Source organism: Cynocephalus volans, chromosome 1, assembly GCF_027409185.1.
Source record: "Cynocephalus volans isolate mCynVol1 chromosome 1, mCynVol1.pri, whole genome shotgun sequence".
Taxonomy (NCBI): Eukaryota; Metazoa; Chordata; class Mammalia; order Dermoptera; family Cynocephalidae; genus Cynocephalus; species Cynocephalus volans.
The window spans coordinates 236,795,008-236,809,160 of NC_084460.1; the positions used below are offsets into that span (position 1 = coordinate 236,795,008).

The 14,153-nt window shown below is 41.2% G+C and overlaps 1 protein-coding gene across 2 annotated transcripts in view; it reads left to right on the top strand.

The window, feature by feature from the left end:
- The first annotated feature begins 891 nt into the window (after positions 1–891).
- Positions 892–14,153, top strand: part of CERS6 (ceramide synthase 6) — a 286,531-nt gene continuing 273,269 nt past the window's right edge. For both annotated transcript variants that reach the window (XM_063106910.1, XM_063106915.1), the window contains exon 1: positions 892–1,061. In XM_063106910.1, coding sequence (XP_062962980.1) covers positions 892–1,061 — 170 coding nt within the window. The remainder of the gene's footprint in view (positions 1,062–14,153) is intronic.

Consider the following 14,153-nt stretch of genomic DNA (forward strand, 5'->3'; position numbering starts at 1 on the left):
TTAACAATCAAATAGCAATTAAGTGACTAATTTCTTGTGCCACCTCATAAATCAAAATAGAGGGCCTTGTTTCCTAGGGGAACTGTTTTGATGAGAAGCAGTGGGAGTATAACGAGGCCGGAAGGTGTAAGATGGGGGAAAGACTGGCGTGGGGCAGAGGCAGAAGGCTCTTGCCAAACCATCCTGCCCCAGTTCCTGATTTTCACCCTGCCTCTCCAAGCGCTGGGGTGGATGCTCCTTTCCCTCCTACTTCTTCCTCCTTTGCTCTTTGCGCCCCCTACTTCTCCTTTTGCTGCCCTCTCTCTGCAGGGCTGGTTCTGAAGCTCAGCCTGCGCCTCTACCTGCCTCCCCACCGCCTCCGGGCGCACGGGAAGCGGACGAGCCCTGAAGCGCCAGTGGGGCCGGGGCCGGCGTTCTGAGCATGTGCGAGCAGGCCGGGGGGCTGGGGCGGATTCGCGGGGCCGGCCCGGCTCGCTGCTCTCAGCGCGCGTCGAGAGCGAGGCCAGCGCAGGAGCGTGAAGCGCTGCCCGGAGTGGTGCCCTGCGCCCAGGGCGCAGCGGCTGAGCCCTGCCCTCCGGGCGTGGGCGAGCTGGCCGCGTGTGCCTCGCTGCTTGACGCGAGGACGAGCCAATCAGGGCGAGCGGCCCGGGCTGCCATGTGACGGACGAGGCGGCCCCTTTCTCCAGCGCGGCCAGAGGGAGGAGAGCACCGGGGCTCGCCGCGAGCCTTCGAGAGCAGCGGCCGCGGAGGAGGCGGCGGCGGCGGCGCCTGCGGGCAGGAGCGGCGGCGGCGGCGGCGGCACAGGCTCGAAGCCATCCCCGAGCGCCCTGCGCGGCGTCTCGAGAGCTCAGCGGGCCGCGTGAGCCGCAGGAAAAGAGTGGACAAAGCAAGATGGCAGGGATCTTAGCCTGGTTCTGGAACGAGAGGTTTTGGCTCCCGCACAATGTCACCTGGGCGGACCTGAAGAACACGGAGGAAGCCACCTTCCCGCAGGCTGAGGACCTCTATCTCGCCTTCCCCCTGGCCTTCTGCATCTTCATGGTGCGGCTCATCTTCGAGAGGTAAGAAGGGCTGGAGCGCCTCCTCCCCTCCCCCTACACACACGCACACTCGCGCGCACACACTCGCGCGCACACGCACACAAGCCCCCGTGCCCGCTGCGCCCGCACTCACGCCTGCCAACCTTTGCGTTTGGGGAGGGGTTGCCGACCCCTCTTCCCCGATTGCTCCCTGGGGGCCAGAGAGGGTCTGGGGTGCTTATAGATTTCCTCCGGGGCGCCGGGGAGCGGAAGGGTCGTCCCCCGTACTTCTCCGTGGCCCGGCTCTCTCCTGGTCGCGGCCAGGGCGCTCGAACAAAGGTGAGCTCCGCGGGGCTCGCCCCTCTCCACACGCGCCCGCGCCGCGCTGCCACGCAGGGCTTCCCCGCCGAGGCTCGCCGCCACCCACCTGACAGCCAGGAACGTTCCGGACGCGCGGCCCAGAGGAGGAACCGCGCACACTTCCATTCCTTACACTCCGGCACACGGACTGTGGGGACTGCTTCAGAAGAAGTCGCCGGGGACTCTGGCTTCTGGTCGCTATTTGGTTTCCATTCGTGACTCTGAGTATCATGTTCACAGTCCTGGGAAATAGGTGACAATTGCATTTCAGGTCATTAGCGGTTTCTTTAAAAGAGGATATGATAGGACGTGTGCAGGTCCTGCAAAATGATGATATTAAATTGATAGTTGTGTCCTTTGAATAACCATAAACTTTTTTGATACTAGAACACACCTAAAGAATTGTCATATAATTGTTTGTATAGTCCCTCGATTTGGTTGGGTATCTCTATCGTGTCACGCACAAACTTGTGTTAACTCTCATGGAATCAGTCTTAGTCACGAAACTAGATTTTGCCTGCCATGCATTCACTGGGTGCTTTTGAAACAAAAACCGGGACAGCAGCACACACTTCTGTCTTTTTCTCAACTGAAAACCTCACCTTCCCCTTCTTTCTTCCTCCCCCCACCCCGTCCCCCAGTTCATCAGTAAAGGCTGAATTTCTTAGATCAGAAAGTAGAGTTTAGATTTCATTTCTCACGTCCACTCCACTCTCTTTCTCCACCCCAACTCACCTTGGTTGTTTCTTAAGCCTTTGCTCTGTTATCTTGTGTGCTGCTTCTGTTCTCCTAAAACCACTACTGAGGATGGCAGAATGTGTTTTTTGTGTCTTTTGGTGCTGGAAATGGCAATGAAGCTTCATGGGAATAAAAAGTATCTTTTGTTTAAAGAAGGTGTATTTTTCAGTGGGCAGTATTGTTGCTGGAGAACTAAGTCAGCTGTTCACACGCAGAAATTTACATGCACGCAGGAAGAGATTTAAAAACCTATTTTAAGATAATTGGGGATCCAGTACAGATATGTTATTGATCTAATCCAAAGCTGAGAGATACTGTGAAAAGTTTGCGTGTTCGCAGGTCTAGAGTTGCTTCTAGAGCAAATGTTTACTTAATGAACTCATATCTAACCTTGCAGTCTCTCCATCGACAAGCAGACTCTGAGGAACAGCAGGTTGCTCTGTGTTGGCACATAGTAGGGGCTCCCCACTCAATCACTGAATGACATCCTGTCAGTTTTGCCTGATAATTTCTGGCTGGAATCTCACTTTTAGATAACTAATGCATTTGAAAGAGATATGCAGCCTTATGTTTTGGAGAACTAATGAACTATGTGCGGAAAGCAGCGTTTTCCTGACATCCTTCTCTATTCTGTTTCCAGGCAGTTCATTAGGTTGGAAAAAATATTTATTAGAGAGCGGGGATAACTTTGTACTTAGACTCTCTGTCTTTAAAAAAAACCACTAGAGTAATAGTTGAAAACTGGAAGTTCATTTTTCCTCTTCCTGAACATTTTGTTTTTCTTTGAGTAATCCTGTGACTTGACTTACAGTCACACAAAGGGGTCAGCTGCTTTCAACTATCAGACACAGCAAATGTGCTCATATTGATATGTAGAGAGTTGGTCGGTTTCCTTCAGGCCACTGGTTCAAGTAGAAGTCATTTAATGACCTGTATGGAAAGTGAAAGTTTATGATTAATGTTCAGAATAATCCAACATGGGACATATACCACAGGATGCTACTGACTTTTGGAGGGATCTACTTTATTTTTTTCCAATGGTAGTGACAGCTCTGTTTTTAATCATTCAGACTTTCTATTATCCGAAAACCCCACGGTATAGTTGTATTTAAGTTAGTCTGCATGTTTCTTCTCTTCTTAAACTTAACGGACACATTCTGGGATCCAGCCTATGGCCTTCATCCCAGTAGCACTCATCAAGGTCCTGAATCAATATAACTGAGCCAGCCAATATTATTATCACTGATGCAACTTACTTTCAGTACACTTTTAACATGTTTTTCTTTGGAGTATTATATAATGTATAACATGATTTAAAGAAGCCTGTTGTGAATCCCATTATAAAATGAAATGCTTTTGTAATAGGAACAATTCCTTCAAGATTCTATTCCTTTTATGCTTCTATTGTCATTTATTTCAAAGCTGAGAACATATCTAAGAATTACATGATTATCCCAGATCCTTATTTCCCATTAAATGAGGTCAGTAATACCTTTATTGAGGCTGAAATTGTGAATTCAGATGCCTGTCCTCAGTCTTATGTGTTTCTTCTCTATGAAGAGAAACACTAAAGATTGATTAAACTGGGCTATAACCAGTTGAACAGCTCTATCTTTTTGTTTTTACCCCCACTGTTGTGGTGAAACAGTGCATTGGTAGCCAGAACATGCCATGGTATAGTACCATATGGACAGCAATATGGAAACCCAGCATGGCTGGTTAAAAATGGAGCAGCCTAAGGTCCATGACTTTTGGCTGAGTCTCAATAGCCCAAAGCTTGGTGGTTTTTAGCATAGCCTTACCACTACACTTAACTCTGGGTAGGGGCCAAAAGGGCCACTGTAGATACTATTTGCTTGACAAAGTAAATATCTGTTGTTTAAAAAGAACAACTGGGTGGTTTCTCTTAGAATGAAAATTGTAGCATATACCATTATATATTTTTGACTTGATTACAAGGAACAAAATATTATTTAATATTACCATCTATTTGATGAATTTTGTCAATTTAATGCTTATTTAGGTTCAGTAAGCCATTCTCGGGAATTATAATAAACGCTTTTTCCAACTTCACTTTTTTCAAAAACGTGTTTGCTATGGTGTTCATAAATGTAGAGTTAAAGTTCTGCTGAATCTCTGTTTGGAAATAAAGATTCTTTGAGTTATTGTTATAAAAAGTAACTTTAATGCCTGTTCCTCCTTGTGGGCTTAGGAGAGATACAGAAAATATTGGTTGGGAATCAGAACATTCAAGCTCTAGTCAAAACTTACCTCACACTGGGGCATCTCCTAATTTATCTCTGTGTATTTTACCCTTTGTACAGTGAAGTAAATGCCTTTGTAATCTAAGGTTGCTTTCACCCTCCCAACACCCTGATTCCTGTGAGTCCTCTGTATTTGAAACTTACTAATTATTATCTCGTGGAACTTTGAAACATGCTAAACATCATTTTTTTGGCAGGCAGAAGTAAGTCCTCTAAGAATAAAAAAATTTTTTTTTCATAGAAATATTTTAGTCAATTGTTTTGTTTCATGTATTTTTCAATTGTGTTTTGAGTGGGAAGAATCATTTGGATCATTATCATTTGTGTTCTAAAAAGCTACAATATTTTGGATTAGCCAACAAAGAAGATTCTAGAGAGAAAACAATTGCTCCCTTTCCTCAGACCTCTTTTTGATGGAACCCAAAGTAGACCTGGCACCTCATGTGATGACTGGGTAAGAAATGAGAAGCTCATTCCTGTTAGGATGGCTTGCAAAATATCAAGCTGTGTGAGGAGTGCTATACTTCATGAGGCTGACACTAGACAGTCTGGCCTGGATCATTCACCTCAAGAATGGTCTGCTACCCCCATACTATTAACGAACGACAGTGTCTCAGTTGTGTCCGAGGGAATGTCTGGCCGGTGGGCTTTTTCTTATGAATTTATTTAGTATCTTTGCCTTGCCAGTAGCCTTGGGTGAGGCCCTCTAGGACAGTTGGGGGAGGAGGGAAGGTGAATGGGTGAGGGAGAGGGGAAAGGAAGAATGATGTGTTCCTGGTGATTAGGGAGAGAAAACAGAAGTGAGTGAATGACTGCTAGGAAAAAGTCGGGTATTAAAATGGGTGAAGTTCATTACTGAAGGATGTTCCTGTAGTGTGCCTCATAATGAAGAGATGGATACAATCAGGTATATTTTAAAAGCATGAGAACAGCTTGCACACAAACATGGTTTTTCTCATGCAGTTAGTGCTGGATATTAAACCCTGTAAATGTATCTTATTTAACTTGTTAAATGATGGTGTGATTCAGATAAAACTATGGATACCTGCTTTGCCAGATACTGGTGTAAGAGGCAAGAGTTGGGTTCAGACACAAATAGGGTGCCTCTTACAGTTTCTGACTGGGATAGGAAAATTGGATGACAACGGATGGTTTGTTAGAAAACAACCTAAAATCAAAGGTGTAGTGTTCTTTGCAAAACTTTCGTACAACTTTCTAATCTAGCCAAATAAAAGGCTTGCATTTACATGGCGCAATAGTTTGGCTATTTGTGATAGGTTGATTTGTGGGTAAAAGGCATAATGTTACTCCTAATGGGCAGCGCCTTAGAATGGTGGGGGAGGCAGGTGAGATAACTTTAAATTATCACAAATGATTTAACATCATCAAGGATTATAACATGAATACCCTGAGTTCACTTATGACTTTTCTGTCGAAGGTATCTGAATTCTCTATGGACAGGGCTAGATCATTTTCTCCTGGATTCCTAGTTTGTAAGGTACTGCAGAAGTGGTTGCTCTTCTGTGATGGGGAAGGGCAGGTGGCAGTGAAAGGAAAGTAGGCTTTCATGTGAATTTCTTCCATTACTATTACTAGTCCCATGGTTTTGTCAGATATCACTGCACATTCTTCAGGCTTTACTTGTGTATTTTACTCACTTGACGAAACCTTGATGAGCACTAGAATCTAGGTCCATATTGTATACTGAAGATTTCAAATGTTTATTACATAATTTACATTTCTTTTTCGATCACCAGACGAAACCAGATTTTCTATTTCTTACAAAGTCAGGACTCTCCAAATGTTCTTGTACACCGTGCCCCGCCCCCAATCATTTTTTGATCAGTTCATTTCTTAAACACTTGAGTTGGGATATTTGGGGTTCCAGATTTTGTTTGCTATTAACTAGTTGTATCATTTAATGTTTTTTAGGAACCACATTTTTTTTTTAAGGTAAACAAGATTGTCCAGTCATTCTTCTATACTAATGATGCCCCGAGAATCTTTATTCCTAAGATTTTATTTTTTGGTTTCTCCCCCCGCCTTCCTTTTTTAAAAATTATTTTTTAATCTCTTTTTTTGTCACTCTTTCCTGATACCATAGTCTTTATTGACTGCTTCAAACACGTGTGCTATGGCACGATTGAAGACAAAAGGGTGATTCCCACAGTGCCTTTTTTGGGTGTATGGTTAGTCATGCTGTGGATGATTGGGTGCCCAGGGCACATGGTCTGAAGCTGTGACTTGGTGCTCACCATTTATTTTGTTTTATGTATGGATATTGTGAATAACTGCTATTTTTAATAAATAACTTTTTAAATTTTGAAAATAATAGTACTAATATTCCCTAATCAGTTTGTTACTTTAGATGAAACAAAGGATTAAGAATTTAGGAAATGCTCCTAACTTTATACAGCTTAAAATAGCAATGTAGGCATTTGGAACTAAGTTTCTTGCTCTAACAATTTTGGTGATCTCCTATTTTAAAGCAAATATTGTGAGATCATACTGTATGTATAGACGGTCCCTGACTTAAGACAGTTCAATTTACGATTTCTCAACTTTATGGTGGTGCGAAAGTAATATGAATTCAATGGAAACTGTACTTCAGATTTTGAATTTTTATCTTTTCCCAGACTAGCGATGTGTGGCCGATACTCTCTCAGGATGCTGGGCAGTGGCTACAGCTCCCAGTTAGCCACATGATCACGAGAGTAAACAACTGATACTCTTAACAATGTTGCCAAGATGATTTTGCACAAGTGTAGACAATTGTAAGTGTTCTGAGCATGTCTAACGTAGACTAGGCTAAGCTATGATGTTTGATAGAGTAGGTGTATTAAATGCATTTTTGGCTTATATTTTCAACTTATGATGGGTTTATCTGGACGTAACCCCATTGCAATTCAGAGAGCATCTGTACATGGTTTTAGATGCAACCTTTTGGCATTTAATGATATAATCTGAACATTTTCCATGTAGTTAAACTTACTCAAAAGTATTTTCCATGCCTGTACATTATTCTACACTATGGGTATTCCATAATTCACTTAACCAGTCCTCATATTTTTGTTGGACATTTAGGCTAGTTCTAATTTATGTATAGAAATGTTTCAATTCCTGATGATTTCCTGAGGAATGTTTCCTAGAAGTGGCATTTCTAAACCCAAAAGGATAAATGTTTTAGTGCTCTTGATAGATGCAAATTGCTAAACTGTTGTCCAGAAAGGTTATACCCATTTGCACTTCATTATCAGAATGTAGATTATTATCATGTGAGGAATTTTTGCTTTGAGAGTTGAACAAAATGTTACTGTTGTTATGTAAGTGTGTTTTTAGATTACTTATGATGATCTTATTTTAAAAATTGATTATCATTTGTATTTCACTTTCTGTGAATTTAGGTATATTTTCTTATTGGGATGAGGAGATTCAGTTTTATCTCTCTTTTTTTTTTTTTGGTAGGAAAATGGTGGCCTTCGATTTAAAAAAAATTTTTTTTTAATGCAGAATGGTCTGGTCTTGGTCTTTTTCTCTGGTCACGTTTATACTCTTTTATTTCTTTCTGCCTCCCGCCTCTTCCCCACAAGCTAAGTCACTACCATCAGGAAGGAAGCTTCTCAGATTCTATATAAATGGAAGGGGTGCCTTAAAGAAGGAGAAGTGGATGATACCCTGACGTTATTATGGACAGCAAGGCAGAGAGAAAGGGCTGGGGGGAGAGAAAGAATGAGGCCTCAAGAATGAGTGGGTTTTTTTGAAGGAAAACTCAGAGATGGAGCCTAAATTCCCTTATATTGTCTTTCTGAACTTTTGGATAAAAATGACTTGTGCAACTTGAAAAACAGTACAAATCAAAAACACAATGAGATACCACCTCATACCCGCTAGGATGGCTGCTATCAAAACAAGCAAACAAATAAACAAATAAAACAAACAGAAAATAACAAGTGTTGTCTAGGATGAGGACACATTGGATCTCTTGTGCACTATTGGTGGCAATGTAAAATGGTGCCACTGCTGTGGAAAACAGTTCTTCAAAAAATTAAAAATAGAATTACCATATGATACAGCAATTCTACTTCTGGGTATATTCCCAAAAGAATTGAAATCAAGGTCTCAAAAAGATATTTGTGCACAAGTGTTCATAGAAGTATTATTCACAATAGCCAAAAGGTGGAAGCAACCGAAGTGCCCATTGATAAATGAATGGATAAACAAATTGTGGTATATACATATGCCTCAGTCTGTTCAGGCTATTATTACAAGTGCCATAGACTGAGTAATTCATAAACAACAGAAATTTATTGCTCACAGTTCTGGAGGCTGGGAAGTCCAAAGTCAAGATGCCAGCACATTTGCTGCCTGGTGAGGACCCACTTTCTGGTTCACAGATGGTGCTTTCTAACTGTGTTCTCACATGGTGGAAGGGGCAAGGCAGCTTTCTGGGGCCTCTTTTATAAGGGCACTAATCCCATTCATGAGGGCTCAGCCCTTGTGACCTAATCGCCTCCCAAAGGCCCCCCTCTTAACACTATCACACTGCTAATTAGGTTTCAACATATGGATTTTTGGGGGACACAAACATTCAGACCATAACAACGTACAATGAAATATTATTCAGTATTAAAAAGGAAGAAAATTCTGCTACAACATGGATGAGCCTTGAAGATAGTATGCTTAATGTATGAAAATAAGTATGAGACAAGCCAGTCACACAAAAGACAAATACTGTATGATTCCACTTATACGAGGTACCTAGAGTAGTCAGATTCATAGAGGTAGATAGTAGAATGATGATTGCCAACGGCTGGGAGTGTGGTACAGAGTTTTCAGTTTCGATTTTGCAAGATGAAGAGAATTCTGGATGGTGCGATGGTTGCATAACAACACAAGTGTACTTAGTGTCACAGCACTGTACACTTTAAAATGGTTAAGATATTTTTACGTTATGTGTATTTTACCATAATTAAAGAGTAGATGGTACAGTGACTTAAAAAATTTTTTAAAGTCACTTACGAGAAATAACTGGCTTCATTTTGTTGGCTTGACATTTTTCTAAGTTAGAAACATCCCAGTCCTCTTGATCTCAGTTCCATCGAGCATTTTTTTTTTTTTTTTTTTTTTTTAATGCATAAGTTCCTTCAGATCCCAGAGAGCCCTTTTTCTTTTCAGGATCATCTGGCATGGATGGGTGGGAGGTGAGGTAATGGAAGGAAGGTTCAAAATCCAGAGAGCACGTATGTGTCCTGGAACATTTTTGGAAGGCATGTGAACTGATCTACTGCCTCAAGTGCATTTGTTAATATGAAATTTAACAGTAGTAAACTGGCATGTATGGAAAAGACAACCAAAGTGTCTTAAGAAAAGCACATAGCATAGTTTCAGAGGATTCCTAGGATTAAAGTAAAGGCATCCTAGTAAGTACACAATCCACTTAAGGCAAATCAGGGTGATAGGATAAAATTCTCCTAACGTAAGAGGCCTAAGCCCCAGATAGGTCCTGTGGATGCTTTGGGTGGGTGAAGATCAGATTTGACCCTCCTCCCTAACTTGTAATTTAATTTTATGCTCATAAGTAAGTAAGTTAAACACTTGAATACATGAAGGTGATTTTTCTAAAATGCTACATATTTTAGAGTTAATCAGTTTGTAAGCATTGTCAGGTACATATTATTGAACAGTAGTTTTTTAAAAAATAAATTTTATTATGTATATCTGAGGTTTACATACAGATACATATAAATAGTACAGTAGTTACTCTAGGTGAAGCAGATCAACACATCTGTCATCTCACATAGTTACTTTTTTTGTGACAAGAGCAGCTAACAACACCTACTTCTTTAACAAAAATTCCTAATACAGTACAATTTTACTAACTTTAGTCCTAATGTTGTACATTAGATCTCTAGGCTTGTTCATCCTACATATCTGCTGTTTTGTATCCTTTGACCAACATCTCCCTATTTCCTCTGAACAGTAGTTTTTGAAGTTTATTCTAATATCTGGTCATTGTGCAAAACACTGCTTTTCATAATTCATCCTTTTTTTTTTTTTTAATAAGGAGAACTTTGTTCCCTCACCTCTGGCCTTCCAAATGGACTTTTCTTAGACCACTCCTGCTTGCTTTTCCTACTTTTTCCTTTTAGTACCTCAAAATTGGATTGTGGGGGTTGTTTTTGGCAGATGTGAGGCAGGAGACACACAAATGGTTTTTAATTGCAAGAGAGAAACATTACTTTACTAGGTAACCTTTTTCACACAGTGACCTAGGAATGGCATTTGTGACTTGCCTTTGTCTACATAAATGTTATATCTTATCTTTGAGGTTTTCAGGTTACAAAGCTACTGTTGCGGTGCTGGAGCTGTGATTGAGATTCTATTTTTTTTCTTTTCCTCCCTTCCTCCCTCCCTCCCTCCCTTCTTCCCTTCTTTCCTACTTTTCTATTCTCATTGGTACGGAAACTTTAAAGACACAGGGAAGTCTTGGGAGAACAGGAGCAGGATAGAGTTAAGAGTCGGGAGAGGATAAAGGAAACCATCTAAAACCTTGTCCAGGGACAGAGTTTGGCAAGTGTCAGAGTAAAAGCTGCCAGCTAGTCTAAGTGGCTCTGTAGATCTTATTTTAATAGATCACCGTTTCAAAGCAGAATAAAGTGACTTGGTGATTTAAGCAGAGTGGCAGTTGTGGACACAATAGCTTGAGTGAAAGAAAATTGAGAAAGAAGAGATCAGTCATTTAGGCATTATGGAGATGGAGAGATTATCAGGGCTTTGTGTGTCAGTGGGTGTGTTTTTTTCTTTGGGTACAAAGGAGTAGACTTGATAGTGACAGTGCATTTAAATTATGTTCCTATTTTGTACACTTATTGCAGTTAATTAGAAATGTTAACTGGAATTAAAAGGGAAATGGATGGGATATCAGAAAGATTATAGAACGTAGGCTGAAGTCCAAACACTGCCCCTTCTCAGCTGTTTAATAGTGGACAACATACTTTCTGAAATTTGGTGTCCTCACTTGTGAAATGAGGAATATGCCTATTTTGTAGTATTGGAGGAGTCTGTAAAAGTGTATTTAAAGGAGACTCAAGAAAAACTGGTTCTTAAAAATACACATGATGTAGAAAATAATTGATACCATAGTACAGCATATAGCACCTACTGGAGAAATAATGTTCTGTAATGTGACTTAATGTGCTGGGTGTGTGTGTGTTGTGGGGGTATGGGGAGAGGGTGTAGCTTGTGGAAGCAGTAGGACCTGTTTATGTATTTGATTCCGGAACTGGAGGATTTACTTGTTCTGTTAAGTAAATATTTAAAGTTTCAGACAGGACTTCAAGCTCCAATCGCTTCAGCACTGAGCCTGTCTAGGTAGGAGAATACTTCTAAGCCTTTTCTTCTCAACTGTTAATGATGTGGATTGTACCCCAGGGGCCTGTCTGTATTTGGTGGCAGAAAACTATTTCTAATGGTGGGGTTTTACATAAGTGACGGAAGCTGTGCTACTTGGAGCCTGACACCTTCTCTGGAAGATAGTCTTCCACTTGTGGAGTTTTCTAAGGAAGCTGTCTTTCAGTGGAGGGAGGTGCAAATATCTTAACGTACTCCCTGCCTTTTTTATTGCATGTAGTCTCAAGGGATGATTGACTGGGTATTCCACCACTGGTAATGACAAACCTCATATTTGGCTTTTATATTGATGTAAGACCTGGACTGCATTCTGGCCCTGCCACTTATTAGCTACAGGTGTAAGAGCAAATTATTTAACTTCACCACACCCAGTTTTCATCTGAAACTTATAAGGTTACTGTAAAGATTAAATGAGATAATACATGCATTGTGTTTAGGGCAACGCCTAGCTCATTGCAGTAGTGATTACTTACTCTTCAGATTTATTTAAAGCACGCATGCACGTGCACACACACAGTCAACTTTCTGAGTGTTTGTTGGTACTCTTATTTCCAGAAATGAGACTTTACTGGCCTAACCGTTATGTCATGAACATGTGTGATAGACCCCATTTTTGTATGATAGACCCTATTTTCGCCAGTTAGGGTTGTTGGTGTGGTCATTTGGGTTTTAGTTTCCCTATTAACTTTCCTCTTCTCTTTTTCCTTTGAGGAAGATTCTGTTCTGGTTGTAGCTGGCAGGAAACAATCCTAGCATCTTAGTGAATAACTGGGTCTTGTTCACCTCACACTCATGTAATGCGTTTTGCTGAGGTTGTACGTTAATACTTAGACAGCGTAGCAATATTTCTTTCTTGTTAGAGCCTCACAGAAATAGGAAATCCTTGAACCTGACATTTGTTGATTTCTTTCAGAATTTTAAGCCTAGTGGATTATCTTAATTTGATCCTTAAAAAAAAGAAATTCAGTCTCGTGGTGTTGGGATCATATTTATGAAAATACAAACATTCAAAATTAACTTAAAATAATACTTATGTATTTTTTCCTTAAGAGGAACAGATTCTCACCCCCAGATTTGAGCTTCCATTGGTGTGCATGTGGCTGACCGCAAATTAGTTTAGAAGGGATTTGCACCTGTTTTCAGCTACAAGCATTTTTCTAGCTCTACTTAGGTTTAACATAATTTGTAAGTAGTTAGCCATGTAAATAATTTAACAAACTGCTACTTCTTTTTAAGGCATTGATAGAGGCATCTTAGGGTGATCAAATATGACACTTCTAGTGGGTTGTATTTTAAATAAGTAAGAAAGGCAAAGATGAAACCACAATGCTGTACAATGACTACCAAAAACTGCCTCTGTTTTAATTCATTCATAGTTTAATACAGTTATAGACTTTCTACTTAAAAAGGAAATTGAAACTTATTCATTCAGAAATGAGTCTATTGTGAGTCAGACAACAGTGGTAGACCAAAGAAGTGGGGGATGGTGGTGGGAATGGTCTTCCCCTACAGAGCAGTCTGGGTGCGTTACCTGTAGAGGATATGAAAAAAACGTTAAAATTGGCTAAAAGTTGGTCTGCTTTTTATTAGCACTGTGTGAAGCCAATTCTAAGCATAAAATTGACGGAAGTGATAAAATAACTTCTCCCCACTAGGGCGCACGGCTTTTACCCTCCCCCACCCCATCCCCACACTACTACCAGCCACACTTTGAGAAATAGTGGCAGAGATAAGAATACTCCACCTCGCACTTTATATAACAAGGTACTGAAGCCTAGAGAGACAAAGTGACTTGCCCTCTGCCACCCAGTCACGTGCTGGCAGAGACTGGCTGCTCTGGAGCCCTTGACAGTGCCATTGTAGAGTGACCATCTCATCTCGTCTTGGTTTATCTGAGACTGTCCCAGGAAATGCCTCTGTCTAGAGAGAACTGGAACTGTTGGTCACCCTGTCTGGTTGCTCACCCTGTTAAACCCATGCCGGTCCCAGTGAGGGACGTTGTCACAGTGAAAACGGCACCTCTGCCTCTCTGTAAGGGGGACTTAGAATGGTTGTGGGAAGAAGCTTCCTTGGTGATTGAGGTGTGTTGCTTGTGTCCAGTGTACCACATTCCATGGCCTTTTTTTTTTTTTAAAGGCAACCATTAAGTGTGTGTTGGAGCTCTGAGGACAGAATTCCCCCTTACCATACTGAGACCATAAACTTTTTTGTTTTTCTCTTCCTTTCATTTCAGTGTGTGTTAAGTTTGTGCAGCACCCATGCTTAAATGGCTGCTTGCAGAATTGTGAAGGGACTGGAGAGAGAACAGAAATAAATACACAAGGGGTGGTTGTTAACCAGACGTTATTTCTAAGAAGGGTTC